A 23,861-nucleotide genomic window follows, 5' to 3' on the forward strand; every position below is an offset into this window, starting at 1 on the left:
TACGTCATGTTTAAAGCCTATCGATGATCGATGCCACCACCTGCGTCCCGATAACGTCCCTGATACGTTTTCCGAGGTTTTGCCCCTCCCCCCCCCCCTGAAAGTCGAAGGAAACTGCCTTGCCGAGCGATCAAGCTTATTTCGCTTATTTCCGCCTCACGAGAACGAAGACGAGGAATTGAGAAGAAAGGCGAAGACGGAAAGGGAGAAAATAAAATAAAGGAAAGTAAAAAAAAAGAAACACACACACACACACACACGTACACGCCGGTGGAAGAGGATCGTTGGGGAGAAACGGGTAAAGCGCGAACGAAACGCGGGCGAAGAATGACGAAGAAAGAGCAAAAGCGCGGGCGGGAAAGAGTTAACGGTCGGGGATAAACAGGATAGAATATATGGGCGAGAGGGTTGGAAAGGGGAGAGAGGAGCGGGAGGAGAAGGAGGAGGGTGCAGACCACGATTTAGCGGATTTTCAACGTAGCTGCACGTCTACTCGCGGAGGAGGTGGTGCGCGATTCTTAACGCGGCGGAACCGCCCCCCGATGCCGCGCGGCCAATGGCGCGGCCGTTTCCGTGTGCGCGAGCTCGGGGGGTTGCGAACGGTCGAGTCGCAACTAAACCCCCCTCGTCACGCTCTCACCCTCCCAGGAACGCAGTGACGACTCACCTCGCAGTGCTCTCGCCATGTTCGCGCCGAGCGAGCGGCCCGTTCCGCCACGACAGTGAGAGAGGATCTCCGCTGGAGTCGGCCGGTGGAGTCACCAGAGAGGGTCGTCCTCTTCATCCCCGTGAGCGGTCGAGGAAGCGCCGCGGGACCGAGCGCGCGCGGCCGCCCGCCATGGCGGGCCCGTATCTGTCGCCCCTCGGGCCCCAGGCAGATCTGCTCACCGAGTACATGTTCGGCCGTCGTCGTCAGGTCAGTGTACGTTTCTATTAATTTCACACATTTTTGGAATTTTGTCGTTAAGGTCGATCGACCCCCGCGTTCGTCGTTGATCGGGTTCGACGCGGTTCTTTGGTACCGGCCGGTTTTTTCCGGAGTATTCCTCCGTTTTCCAAGTATTCGAGTATTTGTATTGTACGTTCGAGTAACTTGACTTTCAGAGCATTCCTTGACGTAAAATATTTAGGTATAAATACGTGTCAAATGAGAAAATAAGAACGAAACTTGTGGGCATAGTTTGGGTACAATCATATAAAATTAAATGTATGACGACAAATAATAATATATATATAATATAGATATAGAAAAATATACTTATGTATTATGAACAAAATGAGTCTTTGATATTTTATACCAATAAATAGATATCTATGCAGTTACTAATTTACCCGTGAAATATCCGTCATAAATATAATTTATAATAATTGAAAAAAGCGCACGAATTTACAACCCATAAATGATTGTATAAAATTCGTATTTTTTTATTTTGTAGCTTTACAAAATACTTACATGTCATGAACGAAATAAATATTTGATATTTTATAACAAAAAAAAATATATATATATTATTAATTTAATCGTAAAATATCCGTCATAGATAGAATCCATAATGAAACTGGAAAAATCGCACAAATTTTATATAATTCACAAACGATAACTGAATAAAATTCGTATTTTTTTTGTAGCTTTGTAGCAGATTAATATCTATTTTACACAAACTTCGAGTTGCAATTAATAAAATTTGTATTTTACATACAAATTTGTATTTTTCTTGATTTTGTATCCTTTTAATTTATTGATAAAAGGAGCAACAGTTTTAAAATATTTCGTACGTAAATATATTAGTATATTAATTATATTAATTATAAATTATATAATTTTAAATGCATGTAACTTTTTTAAATAATTTTAATACCTTTAGAATTATTATCTTTTGGAATATTATAAACTCACGCTAATAATAACTACTACTCACTCACGGTAGCATAAGGGCCTCCGCACAATGAAAAATAAAAGGAACAAGGAACAGATATTAGCGATTAGAAATAAGAAATCAGGAATAAAGCTGGTGTAACATTAATACACGGCTTCCGATAGGTTAAAAATCTATTGTCTGTGTTATTTCCGTTGCCTGTATTTTTCATTATGCATCCAACTTCATTCTTGATTCTTTAGTCCTAATCGCTAATATCTGTTCCTTATTCCTTATATTTTTCATTGTGCGGATTGTGCTTAAGAATACGGATAATAAGAATATCATATGTCGTCTTTGTCGTACACAAAAGTAACTTCGCGATTAAGAGCTGTATAATAATATAATTTAATGGAGCATGCAGAGACCTTGGTGTTCGTGACATACGTAACAGTCAGATCCTTGGAACTTTTTCAAGCAGAGACGCAATCGGACCACGTTCACGCCGCAGCAGCTTCAGGAATTGGAATCCCTTTTCCAGAAAACGCATTATCCCGATGTTTTCCTCAGAGAGGAAGTCGCACTTCGGATATCACTCTCGGAAGCACGTGTTCAGGTGAATCTTCCTTGCGATCACTTCATTCCTTCATTGATTTCACTCAGTTCTTCAACTAGTTCTTTATTCCTTCTATTTTCCTTCAAGAAAAACTTTCGCGAAAAATTACACAAACTTTCTCTAATATCGTATCAATTACATCGCTGAATTATATTTCATTTGATAAACAAAGCACACTGTCGAAAAAGTTTAATAATTGAAAATAAATTAGATTATAGATTATATAAGTAAAGGAAGAAATTTTTTGCTTAATAAGAAATTTTAAACAAAATATTTTAATTTTTCGATGCACTTTATCAGAAATATTTCTTGATTTACTAAACATCAAAATTAAAAAAAAAATTTTATCAATAAACAAAAAATTTAGATTAACATTGTTCTGAAATTTATAGTAAATTCAGACATCCTTAATTTCTCTGCTTGGTAGAAAGACAATCCTTTAATTCAAAAAATTATCCGAGTAAAGCTCTCGTCTTTGCCTTTCCAGTAAAAAACTACGGTAAGAAAACTTACAACCTCAAAATCTACGAAATACGGCCTTCCAACAGATTGCTTCGTTTCCTAAAACCGTTCACTAATTAAAGCCCAAATAAACTGTTTGTAGGAAATACGCGCGGTTTATTCTCATTCGCGAGTCCCGGATTAACTCGCTAATGATCGTAATCGCGATGGATCTAATTTTCCATTAGTCGCGCTGTTATTTTGTATATTACCATACAAACATCGGCAAAATGCGGCCGTTCACAAACAAAATATCAACAGAAACTAATTAAAATACGGGGAGCACGGAGTATATTGAATCGATAAATTTTCTTCCAATTTAACGCGTAATTACGAAAGAAGATCAAAGATGAGTGAATTTTCATCAAAATTCTTTTATCTTATTTTATTATAGTACATACAAATTAATATTCGTATATAAAATTTCCCGTGTATCTAATTATTTATTTCAATTATTCATTAACGGGCTAACCAAAAATTGCTATATAATCGCATGTCATGTGTCTCGAATCTCAAGACACGAAAAAACTATGAAAAAATAGTCTTTTATATACTATCAATTGTTTTTATTTAAACTAATAAAAACTTTCGTTGCGTGTAAATTGCAAAAAGTGATGTTTAACTGAATCGGATTTGAATTCACAAAAAAAACATGACTGCAAAAAAATTAAGGTTCAAAAGCTAGTAGAACGGAAGACCTTACCCAATCAATCAGTGATCGATAGGATGCGGATTGTTCAATCAATTAATTTTCTTGCGATTCCAAGTGCAGAAGTCGGAGCAACGGCTTTCAATCGCGGGGTCAAGCCAGCGCAGATGTTTCGATTCATTAATGATATCAGGAATACGAACAAAACTAGCCCGATTCGCGATCGTATCACAAAGGCTGCGCGTACATCTGGCTGCGATAGAGGCTATTACACGCGGGCCATTGTGCGAAAACGATTAGGCAAACGCTGATGAAATGAACCGGGCGAACAACGAACACGAGCGGCCGCGAGAAACTCGGAAGTTCACCGAGAGTAAATTCGATTAATGCTTTCGAATCTCCTCACCCGCGAATCCCGTCAGAGCGTGTTAAAGGGTAAACTGTACGGGGTATTTATAGTAATTGGCTGTGCAGCACGGATCTCCGTGCGATGAGAATAAATTGATTGCGAAAGTAATTTTCCGAAAAGATGCGGCATAATTACTTTTTTCTAAAAGACGTTTCAAGTCGATTATAGAATTAAAATTATGATGAAAATTTGAATAGAATTAATACAAAATTTGCTCTAGATCAAATGCGATCTTAATTATGCAAATCATTTGGAAGCACACTTTTTTTGGTCTCTTTGTGAGGCAGAAAAATAATAAACAAAATTTTTTTGATAGGTGATATTCGAAATATCGAAATTTGTGCTGAATGATTATCATTCATATTGGTTGAATATCTGAATTTTTTGGTCTCTTTGTGATATAGCAAAAAATAATAAATAAACTTTTCTTGACAAGTAATATTCGAAATATCGAAATTTTTGCTGAGTACTTATTATCCAAATTAGTCGAATATCTGAATTTTAAAATCCGAATTGTACAAATAGTGATGGCAGATATAAGGCACGTATGCACGCGTGATCGCTTTTGCTCAGCGGTAATTCATGTCCCACCTTAACATTCGCCATTTTCTCGCCCGGCGGGGAGGGGAGGGGGCGAAATTACGGCAATGATCGGTCAGGTCAGCGGTTCCTCCGCAGGTATGGTTTCAAAACAGACGGGCAAAGTGGAGAAAGCAAGCTCGGTTACAATTGCTGCAGGACGCGTGGAGAATGCGATGCTTGGGTTTAGGGAGCGCCACGCCGCTGCTGCTCGGCCGACCACCCCCCGGCGGCCTCGAGAGGACCACCGCCACCGATGCGTCCTCGACTTCGCCGTCGTCCTCGTCGGCCCTCACGGGCTCGCCGAACGCAACCGACAAGCTACCCGAGATTGGTGGTACCGTGTCGGTCTGCAGAGATTTTAGAATCCTGCCTCCACCGCCACCCGGGTAAGCGTCCTGTATACAGAAATATATTTTAAGTAATTATATAGTAATTTATCATATCAATTTAATTATTATTTTAATTATTATTTTTCTTACTGTACTTTCTCTTGGTGAAATGCGCACCTTTCTAGTTCACAGATTTGTTAAATAATATCTAAGAGAATTATAATAATGATTAATTATAATAATGATTAATTTCTAAAAAATTGTTAAAAAATTTATAAGACGAATACGTTATATCTATGTATTTCCAATAATCGATAACAATTTGAATTATACATTTTTGCGTAAATAAGTTATCAGATGTCTACGACAATTCCAGTTTGCGTATAATTATCCATAGTTCATCTGATACTGATTTTTATTGTATAGCTAGATATCGCGTACCTCATAGTGATAAGAAAATAATAAATAAAAACACAATTTAAATTTCTAATTGTGATGCATCGTGATTACGTTTGTCACAAAAAACTTATGACTTTGAAATCACAATTATACCTGCAAATATCATTCTAGAGTCTAGACATATAAAACACGCAGAAGCGGAATATCCATGCAAGAGAAAGATAAAAATAAATAAAAATAACGTGTATTTTGTTGTGCCGAGTCTGGTCAACCAATATTAAATTTGTCCCTAACAAATTATTAATTAAAGAAATTATAAATATAATATTAATTAAATATTAATTAAATAAATGAAATAACTGATAAAAATAAAATTTAATTATCAAGCCTTAGCAATTATGAAGTTATCAAAATACACGATGAATTCTGTGATGATAGTTATGGTACAAAATAATTCGCGTCGATGCGAATTCGAGACAAACACGTTACGATTTCCTTTATCCTTCGAAATTGAACTAAACTTAAAATTGAACTTTTCATAATAAATAAAATTACTTGCGCTACTACTAGCATTTGAAATATTTAAATTATCGAATATATTCTCGCAATGATACCCTGCCTACGATACGAAATAAATCACAACGAGGAAATAAATCAGAAAAGGATTAATAGTGAAATTCAATTTTGTAATCTTCTTTTAAGATTGGATTCTTCAGCATGTATTTTGTAGGAAACTGATATTCCGCATCTTAATAGATTTATCGGAACAAAAAAATATTCCCCACAGGTAGATTTTACATTATTATTCCTCGGGGACCGCTACTTCCCGTTTAATTCATGTTTAATCACAAGGATGTTTGCTCTTTTTATCGATTAATATTACTAATATGTATCACCAGACGAATCATTTCATACAGCACAGAAACTTGAAGCTTATTGCAACAACATTTCACCAAGTTTATGCAGTCTTGCGATCTTACGATGAAACGTTTCCACAACACTGTTGTGGATATAGGATAAAAAATTTAAACCAATGTCTTGAGTTAAATAACATTTTGTTATTTTTAACTACCATGTGTGTGTGTGTGTGTGTGTGTGTGTGTGTGTGTGTGTGTGTGTGTGTGTGTGTGTGTGTGTGTGTGTGTGTCGAAATTTATTATTTTAAAATACAAAAAAGTATTATTCTAACTCCATTGGCTTAGTTAAATTAACATTGTTTTAATTAAATTAAAGATATATTGAGAAAGAGCAATGGCGACCTATAATGGCGAATGGTTAAAACAACTCAAGCTGAGTATAATTTAACAGTACGAATTTAATATAGTGAATGTGTTCCTGTACAATCTTGCTGTGCTGTATGGGATATGTCTGTCTGACGTGGCGCCGTTGCGCGTTTCGCAGATACTCGGTACCTTGCGACAAATCGCCTGATAGGATCAAGTGCCGATGCGGAACGCCGCCCAGGATCTGCGCGAGCCCAGTGGACCGTGGCGACGGCCTGGCGACGAGGGAGCGGCCGCAGGAAGCCGAGATGGATCTCACCCTGAAGGGTCACCATCCAGCGTCCGCCAGGCATTCGTTATTCCATCACTTGCCGAGCAACCACCAGCAGCAGGACATCGCGCAGAGCATGGACGAGCCTCTGGACGTCACGCTCAACAGCGGCAAGAACAACTGAGGGCCGGATGAGCGAGGACGGTCCGCGATCGGCCAATCTTACTCGCGAAGACATTTCACCCTTCAAAATCTCTTGACTCTTAAGTGCACGGTGTAATCACGCTTGACAGCGAATAACACGCGAGGTAATGCATATCGTCGAACTCTCTCTGCATCAGTTCCGAAAATAAAATAAACGGGAAGAAAAGTGAATATTAAGATGGGAGGGAAAAAAGGGCACGCGCGTTTAACACATGTATCATTATCTTTTTCAACTTTCGAATGTTCTTAAAATTTGTTTTGCCCTTTTACCCACATTTAAAATGTAGGTGAAATTTTTTTTACTAAATTATTAAATTCTGTTTTACTAAATTACTTAAATCATGAAATAAATTCTAAGAGAATTAAGAAAATTAAAAATAAAAAATTAATTTAATTTAATTTCAATGGTATACATATAAAAAATCACTTAAAATTCAACGATCAACGAATCTTGATCGCTACATCGCGAAAGGATATACCTACTTGGCGTTGATACCAAAAGAAGGATATTTAGGTAGAGAAGAAAGTTGTTTACAACGCAACGTCGATACTATGATACTTTCAACGTTACGTATTTTATCGTTATATTTATTACTATATATATTACTGTATTATTACTCTTTATTACTGTATATTATCGAGAGAGAAAAAGAGAGAGAGAGAATGTGTGAGTATATGTGTGTAATTTAATGGCGTACCGGAAATATCTAATGGACGCTGCTGTCTTCCCACGTTGGGATTCTGCATAGCGCGCGCGCGATTCCGCGTTGCAAACTGTAATTCAGAATGAAGTATTTTTAAAGCAATATTTTATAATGACAATTAAACGCTAAAATATCCTTCGAGATATGTGATTTGAAAGTACGCAAAGATTTTCAAATAAAAGAGAGCAACAAGTCTACGCTATAATGAGTTTTTTTTAAATTATTGAGTCAATTGTAGCTCTTTAGTTTCCAATTTAACTTTTCGGCGGTTATGGTATCGTGATGTGCTCTCTTGAACATTTCGAACATTTCTATTAATCTCTCACTAGTAAACAAAAAAAATTCTTTCAACTTCTCGCAGAGACACAAAGATATAATGTTAAAAGGATCTTAGCTGCGTAACGAAAATGATATTAACTTTATTCGAGCGCCGTCTTTGTAAAAAGAAGTTGCTATTTATACTACTATCACACGCTGTAGAAAAATTAGTGACTAATATTTCTGATATAAAGGAAGAAGTGAAAGAGTTATAAGCGACGAAAGTGCAAGTGATTTTTACTCGGGCGGACCTTTACAGAGTCGCGGCTTCTCTAAAAAAAAAAAAAGAAAGAAAAAACGGGAGCAGAGATATCCGCCGAAATTGGACCCCGATTTGTAACTCGTCGTAACCTATTCACCGTGTTGTTGTCTGTAAAAATTTTCGAGCGAGGTGAACGGGTGGAGAACGCGTTTCTGTACAATAAATTAGTGATTCCGACGTCGATGCGTTTTCGCGTGTTCGATGATGATCGATCGAGAGAACGACTCTCTACGTTGAGTGTCGAGACGCGGATTTTTTTAAATCTACGATGTAAGATATGCCGCGTAATTTGCACGGTCGGGTGCATCAATGGTGTCCGGCGCGTTTACGTTCGCATTTCTCTGTAATACGTAAGAAGCGTGTCCTCTCGCTTATATAACGGATTATGTGTATGATTTAACTACCGCAGGAAAGAATCGTCGAGTCATATCCTGCACATAACGGGTATATCGGATCGCCATTAACGCACCCGACAGTACGTACGATTATTGACATCATTTATAAGTCAATTCGACTTATAATGCATCCGCATGTCCTACTTCATGCGTGATATGACGGCCGAGAATATAGGATGAACTATTTAAAAGATTCTTTCAGTTGTTACGCTAGGACTTTTGATAAGAAACGCGAAATGTTGAAGCTGTGTATATAGAACTGGCATATAATTAATTTATATATATATATATATAAATAAATAATATACATATATATATATAAATTATATATACATATATATCTTAAATCTAGCGCGACACAATAATTTAGGGTACAATTGTTTTAGAAATAAATATATTAATCGCTAATTACGTTTTCTACTTGTTCAATATCTGTATAAGTCTCTTTCCTGTTTGAAAGCAATGATATAATAACTCTTATTTAATATGTAATGTTGCAAATTTTCAAATTTATCGAAATTATTGCATTTCTACTAACGCCCAGTTGAAATTAATCAATATACAGATAGATATTTTTATGATTAAGTTTCGAATAAAACGTACGAAACAAGACAGTCGAAATTAAATTTAAAAATGTATCCTTATACTTCAATTCGCATTTTTCTATAAAAGAAGCTACTTATTTGAATAAGTTTATCAAACTTAACCTTTTACCCGATTATATTTTTTTGACACTGTTAATTTTTGAAAATTTAAATTTTGAAGATTTACTAAAATACCGACAGTCGATAAAAGCGAGTTAATCAGTTTATCGATTATAAATAATATCCACGGAAATATGCTAATAAATTACCGACATCAAGAAAATTTTTAATTGTTGATCTCTTGTCGATACTCCATAAAACACAAAAATTTAATTTATTAGAAATTAATTTAAAAAAAGCAAACAGCCAGTGGCAGTCGTAATTTGTTTCTACTTTTTTTTACCGAAACATTGTAATGTAATTTTCTTAATGTTCACGCAATTGAAGTTTTAATGAAATAAATAAAGGCTTTTAATTAATCATTTCTGGTAGCATGCAAAAAGGACGTGACAAATAATAAGACCTTTATAAAATAATTATGTATTTAATCCAGAATGTTGTTACTTCTTCTCAGATTTTTTCGCGCTCTTACTCGCTGCGTCGCCGGCTTTAGCTTTCTTAGTCTTCTTTTTTAATCTATGAAACGCATCTGTTCGCAATTTATTTCTTATCTGCCTTGCTTTACGCAGCTTGAAGCGGTCGAAGTCGCTGAGTTCTGCACGCTGAAATAGAAAACAGATATTTTTTAAAATATAAGATTCCAAAATACATTATTTCTAAAGTTACAAATTATATATCATCAGAGTCGAGTTAACGTCATCAATAAAGTCAGACGGCATTTCCTATCATAAATACTGGTTCATCATATATTCAAGCATCTTTTTTATAAAAATAATTTTTCGACATAAATTTTCTTCTTTTTTTTTTAAGATATAAAATTGCATTAGTACCATTTGCTACGAATAAAATAAATATAATATTTATTTAAAACAATGACTATTAATTATTAGCATAATAAATAATTAGCAAATTCTTTGATACCTTCTTCTTTGCTTCAACTTTCCTGGCCCACATCGTCTGTTTCCAGAGTTCGTTGATATCAGCCGTGTTCCATGCTTTACGTACGACACGAGTGCATCCCGAGAACGGGAAACGTAAACGGAATTTAGTCAGATGAAGTTCGTTGAGTCTCATCTCGCAACGAGGTACACCTGACGATGGACCATCGACTAGAACCTGAACAGAATATTAGTTTTAAGATCTGAAGAACTTAACAGATGGTTGGTTTTTGCAGAAGTCACAACTATATCATTAGAAGAAAATTAACATCACCAAAGTCAGTCGGCAATTCCTATCATATTATTGTATAATCATTTTTTACAAAAATATTATAGAAACATATAAAAGGTACATATTTTTATTTTTAAATTTATATTTTGTTTAAAAATTATATCTTATTTAATATTTTTAATGAAAAATTACAGTTACTGTCTACAATATAGGATAGCCAAAGAATAAGACCACTATCCACTTGCTGTGATAAAAAAATAACTATAATGTTGCTACTACGAATATATCCATCAGTACGTCAGCTATTGAAAATTGTTTGATACTATATAATTCTATAATTCTTTTATATAAAAAAATTTAAGTTATTTTCAACAGAGAGAAATGTTCTTCCTACCCGATTCTGGTCGATGATATCCACGATGGTAACCAATTTACCCTGATGAGAGCCATCGCTCACATAGGCTACGCGGCCAGACTGCACAAACCTCTCGAACGGCTGTTAAAAAAAGGACGAGATATTACTGTAGCTCTCACAATTTATATTAAATGTCTATAACATGCATTTCTATCAATGTAGATTAACTTTAATCTCGTTTAACTTACTTTCTATCTTTTTCCAGTTCTAAAAATTAGAAAAAGATAGAAAGTAAGTTAAATCGAGATTAAAATTAATCCAAACTGATAAAAATGGACATTAAAGTGATAAATTATCTAGTAATATTAAAATTTCATGATGCGCAGTGTGCTTCTATATTTCACGTATATTACTTCAATTAATGAAAATTTCGTGCAAAAATATTAATTTTAATAAGTTTGTATAGGTCTTTGTTTCAGTAACACTCAAGAGATTCGCTGAATTCGAAAATTCCGAATTAAAATCTAATGTAAAATGAGAATTTACTGTAGCGTTCACAACGGACTCGATGCACGTTTAAGCTCCGAGGGGGGGGGGGGGGGAATTAAAAAAATATATCACGTGAAGAAATGACGATATTATACCGAGTCGCGCCGTTACGAGTACGCGAAATGCCTACTCCAGATTCCCGTGAGAAGATCCACGCCATCCACGGCAATGCGCCATGCGGTTGACAAACGTTCGCCCAGTGAGGTTAAATCTCGTGAAAATTTGCAACGCGAAGCGAGCACGTTGCTGAGAACCGCGAGCATGATTGTGAGAGAAAAGTGGTATTTGCCGAAAATTTATCCGATCACCGTTTGCACGACTTTACGCGACCGTTTACTCGCTAGACATACAAGAAGTATTCCACTCACCATGATCCTCCGGAAGCGAAAGAACCATGCTATAGAAGATCGGATAAATCGCTGCCACAGTTCGACGAGCAACGATCCCTATCACGTGTCATAGGGATTTTTCTCTCGGAGAAATCTAAAGCCCGTATCACACTACAGATTGGGATTGGGATTAAGATTGAATTGAAATTTGACCAATCAGAGCAAAGGATTCACTAAACTTGAGATTTATAGTTTTCTTTATTCTGATTAATTATAAATTTTAATCCAATCTTAATTCAGTGCCGTGTAATAACCACTTCAAATTATAGTTCTCGAAAATTCTAATAGTTGTTACTTTGAAACTTCTAACTGCGATAAAATAAATTTGCTTACTGTTTAAATTTTAAAATAACTTTAATGCACCTACAATAAGGCGCTATTAAGATTAACAATCATTAAATATCATCGATATTCTGCTAAAATTTAGACACTTAACGTATAGGCCCGTATTTATACTATTCTTATATTTAAAATCACTTAAGTATATAATATCTTAAGATGCAAATATGACTCTGTAAGGATTTATAACATTTTAAGATTGTACATACTTAAGATGTATGTCTTATTAAGAATAAGAATAAATTATGAATATAATATAAAAAATTAATTTTATGACTTATTATCCTGATGTTCGTAGGTATATCGATTTGATAATATCCAATATTTATTTTAAAAATTTAATTAATTAATTAAATTACATTAGAATTTAAATTTTTATAGGCTTAACGGAGAATTTGCATTTGGCTGCGTTTAGCAGAAAAATTAGCTTATTAGTAAGCGCTTACAATTAGTGATTTTTTAATATAATCGATTTTTACTTTTAGTTCCTTGTTAGATCTAATTGTAAGTATAGAAACTAATTGTAATAATAAAGAACACTAAGCGCTTATACTAAACTGCTTTTTCTGCTGAATGCAGAAAAAAAGATCGTGATTCTATAAAAAGAACTTTAGTAACGACGCTATTGTTCCTAGAAAACAAGTTCTTTTATTGGATACCGGGTGTGGTACAATGAATACCTATCGCATTCAATGTGAATTACCCATAATGGGACACGTTCATTGGATATTTTTCTTATCACGATAAACAGGCATGAGGCATCAGCTGTTCAGTACCGTTGCTGCGTAAGCTGTGTTGCTGCAGATCGTGAGTACTGTCGGCATGAAACTTTGCATGCAACTATCAGTTGTCGACAATCGTTTATGATTGAAAATATAGGAATTCATTTATTACTTTTTGAACTAAAAGTCGAACATGAATCTGACAAAGATATTTGGACTTTCGAGAGGTGTAAAATGTGCTCTCGATAGAAGCGCGCACGTGTCACTATTCAGTAATGTAAATACTCAAGCGAGATGTAAGAGCAAACTGACGAGGCCTAAGGCTATCGAGACGAATAGATATCGAAAATCAGAGGAAACGATTGGACTATATGGATATTGCTTGTTGGCAAGTAATGACAAAATTATTATCTACTAATTATTCTAAAATTCTGTTTGTATAATAGTGAATAGCTGTATTTACAGTATAGATAAAAGGATTTATAACTCAGTGATATTTATCTAGTATGAAATATATTATACTACGTAATATATACATATTATATATTATACATTTTTTGTCTATGTATACATAGAAGAAATAAATAAAATTTAGATATAAAATTTAGCATAATTTTATTACGTATTAATAGATATATTAAGACTGCAATATTTTACAAGTATGATAAATGTAAAATATAAGCAAGAAATATAATTTGTATATTTTGAAAATTTGAAAGAACTGCCAGATTCCATTGATAGTTTTTAAATTTAATTTGTGCATGCTGCAATTTCCGTATTTTAGGGAATACCCATCGCCACTTTTGCACTTGGCACATGGCAAATTAAGAGATGGAGATGGAAGCTGGATCTAATAGAAAATCTAAAGCAACGCACTTCAGCAGAACCAATCGATCTGCCATCTGAGTAAGATTATGATGTTATGTTGCAAGCACTATTTTTATTACACCTATCTAATAGAAATTATTTCCTTTTAGCTTAAATGAAGTAAAAGATAAAGAATATTACCGTATGAAGGTCAAGGGCAAATTTTTATATGAAAGGGAATTTTTGATAGGGCCTAGAAGCCTTATTCTCAATGGAGAGGCCGTGAGCGAAAAAGGCGGTGGCATATTTTCTCGCAAAGCAGGCACAGGATATTACGTGGTTACACCTTTCAGACTGGAGGATCGGGAGTAATTACACAACGCTTTTATTAATTATTATGAAAAGAACTTATATGGAAAGAATAAAATTCATTTGACGTTCTCTAATTTACTATAGAATTTAGGATTTTTTCTTGATTTCAGCCTGACTATTATGGTGAATCGTGGATGGATTCCTAGACATGATCGCTCAACGTTTAAAATGGAAAATAAAATTACAGACACTGTAGAAATTATCGGCATTATCAGAGCAACTGAAAAACGACCTCAGTTTATGCCTGACAATGCTCCTGCGAAAGGTGTATGGCATTATAGGTAAAGGCGCATGGTTTACTGATTACTTTATTCTATTACTCGTTTGAGTATGAACAGAATTTGAAGAAAGTTACAGAAAACTGTAGAAAACGATATATTCTCCATTACATAAAAATTTAAACATTTATGTTTATTCCAGAGATTTAGATGCAATGGCAAAGGTAGCGGAGTCAGAGCCTATATATATAGAATTATTGGCCGAATACGGTACACCTCAAGGCCCGATCGGAGGCCAGACGAAAGTAACTTTAAGGAATGAACATTTAAGTTACATAATCACTTGGTACTCGTTGTCTGCCTGCACGAGCTACATGTGGTTCCGACAATTTGTACAGAAGTTACCTCTCCTTTAAATGCATTTAAACAGATATTTACTTCTTTACCTGATATATATACAAAAAAGAAGAATATAGAAATGTAATTTATATGTATATTGTCATAATTATTTTTTAATTATATTATACGCTAAATTTCTGTGTTTTATTTTTTCACATCTTCATGGAAAAATTAAGTGCAGTAATGTTGACTAGAGTGCGAAGTAAACGGGTACAGAAATAAACTAATCACGAATCAATATGGTCCCTTTTGTCCTTCTCTAAACAACAATATCATATCCATAATGTGAACAGCGAAAGAAGACTGAACCAATCTCAATTCTCTTTCGGCAATACCATGCACAATCGTTAATGGCAAATTTTGTTTTTGTAGAACTTGCAGCTAAATATTTCGAATAATACTTAAGACACTGAATGCTCAAATTTTAACTTTTCCAGTAGAGATAAATTCAACATTAACCATCGTACTAAATAGAAAAACAAATAGGATTTCAAGTTTTACAAGTAATGTTGTACTCTCCAGGGTAAGCGGGTGTGTGCGTGTCGGTCCGGCGTGTCTTTCATAAGCATCCTCGTCGTGCTGCGGTTTTATTATTCGTTGAGCACGCAAGTACGAACCAGGGCGTCGCAAACGGAGTAGGGATCGCAGTTGCTGCTAGGCCTCATGTCTTGCAGGTAGCCCTTATTCTCATTGGCGACGCGACGGGGAATGCGGATGCTGGCGTCTCGATTGCCCACCTCGGCACTGAAATAAGAGATTTTGCTGGGTTCATATTTGTTGTTCAGTCTGCGCTCGCTGTTCTTTCCTTCGCGCGGATCGTACGCCTGGATGTGCCTGAGATGTTGCTTGCTGAGCTTGTCGATCGCCTTCTCGATTTCGGCGATACCGTTTTCGCCGCGCATCGCCTTCGTCGAGAAGTTGGTATCGGCACTGGCGTCTCTGACGAGACTCTCTTCTTCCCACCACAAGCGGAGCTGCTTCGGATTCGTTTTCGGATCCAGATTGGCGATCACACCGAATTCTTCGGCGATACGGTGCAGAATGAATCGGGCGATCCACAGATCATCTCCGGCCTTGATGCCCGTGCATGGTCCCACCTGGATGCATAGTAAAAAAAACATGATAATAACTCTTCGTAGAGGGAAGATGTATTTTCTTTCCTTAAGAGAGCTTTATAAATTATATCTCTGCGAGTCTCTTAGGTTACGCAAAGTTCGTAAATTAAATTTCCGACGAAGTAAAATTTTCAAATTACACATGCGTTACAACAAAGATCCTAAACTATATTTCTACTACAACAGCTAAATCTTCGGAGTTTGTTGTCTAATTAGACTGTCGCGGTTTAATCTATAAGAATTTCCTGATCTCCCGCTCATTTGTCACCGATGAAAGATTGACTTCGAAGTTATAGAAGGACACTATGCGTGTTCTTTTCACTTTCCGTTACGTTGGCTTCAATTTATTCACCTGAAACTCCCATTGTGAAGGCTTCACCATGGCTTTGGTACCCGCGAGCTTCACGCCAGCGTAGAGGCAGGCTCTGTAATGGGCTTCGATAATCTCGCGGCCGATTACCTTGTCGGCGCCGACGCCGCAATCATACTCCATACTCTTATGTTTCCTCGAGGAGCAAAGGAGCGCTTTACCGTTGAAATCTAAAAGAGTATACTTTTGCTTGATGCCAAACCAGGGTTCCTGATCCTTGACAGACTCCATAGCTTCGTTTGCGCGATACCGGTTGTTCGTTTTCGTTGGCGTACCACTGCCGTAGTAAGTGTCGTAGAGCACGAGCTTGTTATTACCGGGACGGAAGGGATCATTATAAATCGCCACCGGGTAGAGATATATATCCTCCTTGACTGGATCAGAAAAATGGGCTTGGAACATCGGACTGTTTTCGAGAATCCACGGTGGCAGTTCTGGAAAAGATAATTGAGTTTAAAATTCTGTATAGAAATAGCGATCACTTAATAATTAGTTAGTATAATAGTATATAATAGTTGTTATAACAATAAGCAGGGATCACGTTTACTGCAGCTTATTCTCCAAGAAAATTGTGACTCAATTTTCTCCAGTTACAATTTTTTGCGACCAATTTTATAAAAAACAAATTATCTTTAACTTTTTAATTTTTTGTATGTGTACTATGTTGTATAAACATATAATAGATATTTTAATACGTAAATGAGACAAACAAATGCTCTCACAATATCAATCGCTGAAAATAAGGCAAGTAAGAGCGGAACGCCATTGTGTTAAAGCGAGTATATATAATTACCTTTTTCAAGAAAGGTAAAAAAATGTTATTAAATTGAAATTCAGTCTCATTACTTTTTAAACAGACCACGTACATAAGTATAGGCAACTTTATCTCAGAATATTTTCCTTAGATTTGGGAGTAGAAGAATTGGAATTAGACGTAGGAACAAGAAAAGAGAAAGTACAAACTTAAATAAGACTTTAGAAGATGTGCTGGATAGGCTCGTGATTATATACCGAACAAAATTAGTTAGTATAAAAGTACAATGTATAAAACACCTATCACTATCAGATTATTAATACGCTTACCGGAAGGATGTTTCGGCACGAAGCTCAGAGTTTTGGTCTTGCTACATAATTCCTCGCCACTTCCGTCGATCCAGATGTACTGCACCTGGATCTCATTTTCCGGTTGGGATAGATCGAGGTACTTTTGCAACAGATGAGTCTTATTGTCTAACTTCGTGGCATTCGCCACATTCGCTGCATTCGAATTCTTCGTCGCATTTACCGCACTTGCTGCATTCGCCGCATTCAAATTTTTCGGCATGGTACTACGCGACATAGGCTGCGGTCAGCTTCCCTAGTGTAACAAACAAAAAAATATTGAAGCTATATAAAAATAAACAACAACTTCCTCGAAAAATTTTGACCTTATATTAATTACTATCAATAATTATTATTCATTCCTATTATTAATATTGAATTTTTCTTCTTACATTCTTTATCTTATTTTACAAATTATATCTATAATATTTTGTAGTCTTGAAAACGTCTTATAATAAAGAAGGTAATTAAAATTTAAAAATATGTTCTCTACATCTGTGGAGGAATATGAAGTATAAGAGGGACAAAGAGGATGGAGGGAAAAGAGGACAGAGTGGAGAGAAAGAAAATCGTAATAAAAAGTGGAGAACCAGTAAATTGTAAACTGTAATTTGTTAAATAGTAAATAGTAATTGTAAAGAACGTAGAATGTAAAAACGTATATATACCTATATGCGGCGAGGAAAGACGAGAGAGAGAGAAAGAGAGAAAGTATGAGGAGGAAAAGCGCGGTGGAGAAAAGGAAAAGAGAGCGGTAAGTTGTACGGCCGCAAGGAATAGATGAAGAGAGAAAGAGAGAGAGAGAGAGAGGTGGACTATAGAGATAAGTGTTTTGTAAAAGGAGCGGGAGTTCTTTTGTACTTCGCAAAAAGGCAGAAATAAATTATTATTATTATTATTTATCATTATTATCATTATCATTATCATTATCATTATCATTATCATTACCATTACTACTACTGCTACTACTGCTACTACTGCTACTACTGCTACTACTGCTACTACTGCTACTACTGCTACTACTGCTACTACTGCTACTACTGCTACTACTACTACTACTACTACTGCTACTACTACTACTACATATTTTTTACATTGGTTCGATCATTTTTAATTATTTTTTGAATATTTTTTTAGTATTTAGAGCCCGAGAAAGAATCTTTTAAAAATAATTAATTTTTAAATAAATTTTAATAGAAACTTTTCATACTCGCAAAATATTTTTGCGCAGGTAATATAGTAAGTTTAATAAGATTAAGTAAACTATCAGATCCATATCTTTTCCGAGATATCTATGTATAGACAGAAAAAATAAACATATCGATGATAGGAGTTTATCGATTGGTGTTATCGGCTTTGATTTCTCAAATAAGATTAGGATGATTGCTCTATAAATTTACGAGTGTCCGTTATATAATTGTAGTTGAGTGAGTCTCTTTAAGTCATAAGCGTCTTTTGAAAATTTTCGGTATCTAACTTAATAGTATTACTTACAGTTTTATACGTATGCTAATTAAAAAATATGCGCATTCTTCTTTTAATTAATATCATTAATCACGCATATATATTCGAGTGTCATTAATCTCTAAATGTATTCAGATACACTATAATCATTCATCTTGAATTGACGTTGAAGCGAGAAAATACGTCATAAGAATTCTTGCAACGTACATTAAAATAGAAACATTTTTCAATAAAATAGTGTTTGTAATCGATATAGAGCAGACTTGTAAAACATATCGAAAACTTCTTTTTTTATTTAGGTAATTAATAAATAATCCATATATGTCGAATTATGTCTAATCAAGGAAGAAAATTAACTGCTTAACAGTTGCCGAATTGAAATAAATATTTGCTTTCACATATTACATTGTATCTCTCTAAATCAGTGGAAAGTCACTGGAGTGGCATATCAGTCTAAAGTATGCCACTCCAGTGACTTTTCACTTATTTAGATTTAGAGAGTAACAAAATGCGAGTCTTTAGTATATTTTAACATACTACAACAATAATTTTTTACATTTTGCGCTGTACGTTGCAAGAATAATTTAGCTCTTACGTCATTTTTTCCCTCCTTATAGTCACAATTTCATCAAGTGTCACGCTGAGTATACTGTCAACGTGGACTTATTCACAGTTCGGCAGTCGAACCACATAGGAGTCTTGATTTACTTTTTCTATTAAACATTTGCAGCAGAGATTTCTCCATTACAATGAAGTACTTGGTATTCGCTTTAATCGTCATAGTCGCTATCAACGGCATAACGACTGCTCCAAGTTCTACGGAGTCTGAGGCTGTATGCTCTCCCTGGCTCGGATATGTAAGTAATAATAGAAATAACAAAAAGTAAAGATAATAATTGTGCGCTTGTGATTTCTTCTCTACGAAAATCGTGTACACATTATATTTTTTACAACTTTAACTAATTATATTATAATTTAATATCACAATTTCTAATATCGCAATCAATACACGTATTTATAATGGAAGACATTGCTGTTTAACGAATCGTTATGATTATAGTGCCAGGTCACCGAACAATGCTGTCGTGATTTAGTATGCCTGGGATATGCCGCTAAATGTGTTCCTGGAAAAATTGAAAACGATAACAGACCTATCGGAGAGGGGCCATTTCCTCCAAAGAATTAAAACAAAGGAGATTCGATTTTGACATTAATAATAATACTGGAAGAGTGGAAATAAGAATGCATAATACACTCCAAACAAACGATTATATGATATTGCTTTCACGTTATAAAGTAAATGTTTAATTACGTCTACATGTGTATTAAAGCGCTGTGTATTTTCGTTTTCTACAGAACGATTTATTAAACAATTTGTCCTATTGCCCAAATTGTATATTTATTATAATTACATCCTGCATTTTTGTTAGTTGTAATGTTTTATTAATTAGATCAGTAAAAAATTTAATTAAAATACATATATATATATTTTTTTATATATACAAGATTATATATGTAAGAATAAGAAATATTACTAAAAAAGAATTATAGTTACATTATTCACAAATATCGTGATTATCGTGATGTTTCCCATATTTCCCATATAACGTTTCTTGATGCGTAAGTAAAAATGTCTCGTCTAGACATTTACGCATATTTTTATTATATTTCGACGAAGAAAGATGAATCAGGACGTCGCGTCGTCCCGCAAAAATTATTTCTGCAAGTAGTATAAGCTATCGTTATTCAGTCGTAGGACGCATTTTCGCAATGAGCGACTAAAATTATCGATAAGCGATGGTCGTTGGCTTATCTCGGTGATACCTAATAGCGTAGCACTAGCACCTCGCATCCGCGTCCATGATGCGGGACGGAACGAATAAAAAGAAGCGAAGAAGAACTATAAATGATTTGATTTACTATGTGTGGAATTAATTTAGGATTTTTTTTCTTAATTTTAGTCCGACTATTATAGTGAATCGTGGATAAATTCCTAGAAGTGATCGCTCGACGTTTAACCCTTAAATGCCACACCTCTCAAGAATCTCGTAAATGACACATGGGGTCTAAAAGAACCCCAGCATGAAAAATGTCTCCTTACTTATTGATTTTTTGATATTTAGTTATGAAAATTATTTTCAATGTTGTTCAAGGCTTAGAAAAGAGAATAAAATGCTTATATTGTTAAAATTTCAATTTCAACATAGTATAAAAAATTAAGATCGCCAACAGTTAAAATATTGGCCCCAAAATCAAAAAAATAAAAAAAAAAAATAAATATGAGCTCCATTTTTGGCGGGAACATTTGAAAATATATCATTCTAAAGGGTCTGGGGTCCGCTGGACCCCGGGTGGCATTTAAGGGTTAAGTAAAGTGGGAAATGAAATTACACTATTACAGGTACTGTAGAAATTATCGGCGTTATCAGAGCATGCATGTATAACTGATTTTAGTTATCTTGATGCATGATGTGAAATAAATTTAAAAGAATAAAAAATTAAATCTGTTACATATTGTTATACATGTTATTGAAAATATACGAGAAGTTTGTAACGTACTGTCGAGTTAGCTATCAGAAACAAATTTCGTAGCAATAATTCTATTTTAAAGCGCTTCGATCGAATTGAAATGCGAGGCAACAGGATCATTTTGAGCAAAACGAATAATATATTTTGGGAAACAAGCAACAGAGAATGTTTTATAATTTTCAAGTAGGTATCTTGGCGGCGACGGTCTTTAGTAGTGTGCGCGATCACCGTGCTGCGTGAACGATCGCGAAGAAATTTTTACAAACGATAGGGTTGTGTGGGGTGATGTGCAACACGTTCACGCGTTGCTCGAAAAACATATCCAAAAATCAAATTCTTGAATATATCATGGCTGTATAATGTAGAGGAAGGAACATACTACAATTCTGCGCGATTAGATTTTCAAAATGTTAAATTTTTCCTAAAAATTTTTCGAGTTTTCAAAAACGTCTGTTTTAGCATTTTCCAATTTTCTTGGGGTGATGTGCAACACAGGTAAAATTAAGGTAAAAAATGCATGAATATCGACATCAATCGACTTAAATGTTAAATTTGGGCTTCTTAAATACAAATTAATCGAATAATGAAAGGAAAAATTCAAAAAACTTTATTTTTCATCATCTGAAAAATCGCAGTTGTCACAAGTAAAATAGTTGCGACCTTGCATGTCGACACATTTCAAATGATAAGGAATGTCGCAAGTGTTACAGTAAATTGAATTATTAAAAAAAAAAAATAAAAAAAAATAAAAAAAAATAAAAATTTAAATTTAAATTTTTTTATTCGTAAAATAGCGATAAACTAGCGAAAAATGAGTGTTGCACATCACCCCACAAAAAGTGTTGCACATAACCCCAAACACGCTATTTTGCGCGGACTGGCGTGACACCAATACAACGTAAGAAAATCACAAAATCGCTTTGGATTATCGAAAGTACTTGAAAAACTAACAATATAAAAATATTTACCTATAAGATGACTAAAACCAATTCACGAAATCACTATAAATGTGAGAAGCGAAAATTACATTGAGCTCCAGAAATTTAACTCGCTTTTCGTACAGCAAAACAGGGTGCGTGCCATCTCGCGAGTTATTTATCTAAAACAAGGTACTATTGACACAAATAGATGGCAGTATGCGGTTTTGTCAAATGTCGACATGCAGACCAGGAATCGGAAACGTTGCACATCACCCCATGTTGCACATCACCCCACACAACCCTACAATTTAACGTCAATTATAATTATCTTAAAGTTATTTAATAAAGTTACATTATATTTCATAGCAAACTATACACTGTATGTTTACAATACAAATACAACTTTATGCAAAAATTGAGGTTATGAGGAATAAATTTAAGATAAGCACACGTACAAATAAATTTGAAACATTTAAAACGAAATTGTATTCGCATATTCGAGCTTGTTCGCACTCTCGAGGTTCATACGCATTTCGTTCAAACGCGCGATCGTTCTTTTCAATCACTCAATTAATAATTAATTCCCGCGTTTAACGAGTGGTTCAAGCTATTCATTAAAGCGTCTTCCCGCGTGATTCACTTAGTCGAAGTAAAAATCGAAACGAAGGTAGGAGACGTGAATTTCGAGGTTATCGTTTCGCTGCGACACGCGGGACAACGGTTCTATTAAGATTCGGATGTATCGCGCTTCGAGACATTTATTTCTCATGTAAAATTCACTCACCGATCACGGAGCACTGCAGGAGACTCGCTAAATCACAGCCGGGAGGTTGATATGTACGGCGTCCAGCACGGCGTTCGGCGTTTACTTCGTCCATACGACGGCACCTCACTCGTTCATGCACTCGACACAAGAAGGAACGTAATATTCGGCGTACGTTCACTTTGCAATAACTCCGTAACCAGATTTCTTTTCGTTCATCCACGAGAAAAGAATTACGCGAGCGACGACATCTCGCACCTCGCACCGGTCGACCGTTGTTGATGGTTGTTGAACGCGTCACGTATCGTATCGACGCGCCGTTTGCGCGCGTCGCTGCCGAGAGTGCCGAGTGCCGCCGCCGCACAGTCGGGTGAGACGTCGAACGCGATTGGCTCGCGAGTCGAGGCCCCAGGCCAATCACGTTCGGCCGCTCCGAGCCGCCGGCGCGGCGCAGCGACATACCAGACGCCATACTAGGCGCGACCGTTGAACTTGGAAACAGCGTACGTTCAAAGTCGCTGCGCGCCCCGATTGTTTTTGCGCCGCCGCGCCGGCGAGCGGACTTGCCGCTTGTTTCCGTCAACGCTCGGAGGACCGTTACCTGCGGAAGTCACTGGACACTGGGCTATCATTCTCCCGATGGATTTTGCACAGGTGAGAAGTGAGAAGTGTTCGTGCTCCGCGCGCCCGTCGCAGTGTGCTCCGTACTGTGGGTGCTGTGTGTTCGAAACGCGCTCATTTCTGCGATTGGCACTCCTGCTCCTCGTTCCGCGGGCCGCGAGAATAATCGACTACGCGAGTACGCGCCGTAACGCGTTCAACAACTTCCAAGTGTATCAAATGTTTGTCGGAATGAA

The 23,861-nt window shown here is 35.7% G+C and overlaps 4 protein-coding genes across 11 annotated transcripts; 2 read left to right on the top strand and 2 right to left on the bottom strand.

Moving 5' to 3' along the window:
- The first annotated feature begins 672 nt into the window (after positions 1-672).
- On the top strand, positions 673-7,940 carry LOC139780547 (uncharacterized). Of its 3 annotated transcripts, none has more exons than XM_071719200.1 (4): positions 673-922; positions 2,338-2,472; positions 4,710-4,999; positions 6,743-7,940. In XM_071719200.1, exons 1-4 carry the CDS (start codon positions 839-841, stop codon positions 7,017-7,019), a joined length of 786 nt encoding a protein of 261 aa, XP_071575301.1. In that variant the 5' UTR covers positions 673-838; the 3' UTR covers positions 7,020-7,940. The 3 variants fall into 3 exon arrangements, with proteins under 3 accessions (XP_071575301.1, XP_071575302.1, XP_071575303.1); XM_071719201.1 differs by having other exon boundaries at positions 673-916; XM_071719202.1 differs by lacking the exon at positions 673-922 and having other exon boundaries at positions 2,016-2,472; positions 4,691-4,999.
- A 1,886-nt stretch (positions 7,941-9,826) lies between these two features.
- On the bottom strand, positions 9,827-11,916 carry Rpl14 (ribosomal protein L14). Its single transcript, XM_071719203.1, has 4 exons — positions 11,865-11,916; positions 10,987-11,088; positions 10,344-10,538; positions 9,827-10,024 (listed from the first exon to the last, which is right to left on the bottom strand). The coding sequence occupies exons 1-4, from the start codon at positions 11,865-11,867 to the stop codon at positions 9,863-9,865; spliced, it is 462 nt and encodes a 153-aa protein (XP_071575304.1). The 5' UTR covers positions 11,868-11,916; the 3' UTR covers positions 9,827-9,862.
- A 1,052-nt stretch (positions 11,917-12,968) lies between these two features.
- Surf1 (surfeit locus protein 1) lies at positions 12,969-14,980 on the top strand. 3 transcript variants are annotated; one of them, XM_071719251.1, is made up of 6 exons: positions 12,969-13,031; positions 13,155-13,338; positions 13,731-13,852; positions 13,924-14,121; positions 14,236-14,406; positions 14,546-14,980. In XM_071719251.1, the coding sequence occupies exons 2-6, from the start codon at positions 13,318-13,320 to the stop codon at positions 14,757-14,759; spliced, it is 726 nt and encodes a 241-aa protein (XP_071575352.1). In that variant the 5' UTR covers positions 12,969-13,031; positions 13,155-13,317; the 3' UTR covers positions 14,760-14,980. The 3 variants fall into 3 exon arrangements, with proteins under 3 accessions (XP_071575352.1, XP_071575351.1, XP_071575350.1); XM_071719250.1 differs by having other exon boundaries at positions 12,973-13,031; positions 13,134-13,334; XM_071719249.1 differs by having other exon boundaries at positions 12,986-13,334.
- LOC139780563 (glutamine synthetase-like) lies at positions 14,416-23,322 on the bottom strand. Of its 4 annotated transcripts, XM_071719246.1 has the most exons (6): positions 23,026-23,321; positions 22,290-22,542; positions 20,348-20,512; positions 17,311-17,584; positions 16,210-16,661; positions 14,416-15,839 (listed from the first exon to the last, which is right to left on the bottom strand). In XM_071719246.1, the coding sequence occupies exons 4-6, from the start codon at positions 17,564-17,566 to the stop codon at positions 15,333-15,335; spliced, it is 1,215 nt and encodes a 404-aa protein (XP_071575347.1). In that variant the 5' UTR covers positions 17,567-17,584; positions 20,348-20,512; positions 22,290-22,542; positions 23,026-23,321; the 3' UTR covers positions 14,416-15,332. The 4 variants fall into 4 exon arrangements, with proteins under 4 accessions (XP_071575347.1, XP_071575348.1, XP_071575346.1 ...); XM_071719247.1 differs by lacking the exons at positions 20,348-20,512; positions 22,290-22,542 and having other exon boundaries at positions 14,416-15,486; positions 15,565-15,839; positions 23,026-23,322; XM_071719245.1 differs by lacking the exon at positions 20,348-20,512.
- Between the last annotated feature and the right edge of the window lie 539 nt (positions 23,323-23,861).

Source organism: Temnothorax nylanderi, unplaced genomic scaffold (assembly GCF_030848795.1).
Source record: "Temnothorax nylanderi isolate EJ_2023f unplaced genomic scaffold, tnyl_v1.0 TNYL_tig0284_pilon, whole genome shotgun sequence".
NCBI lineage: Eukaryota > Metazoa > Arthropoda > Insecta > Hymenoptera > Formicidae > Temnothorax > Temnothorax nylanderi.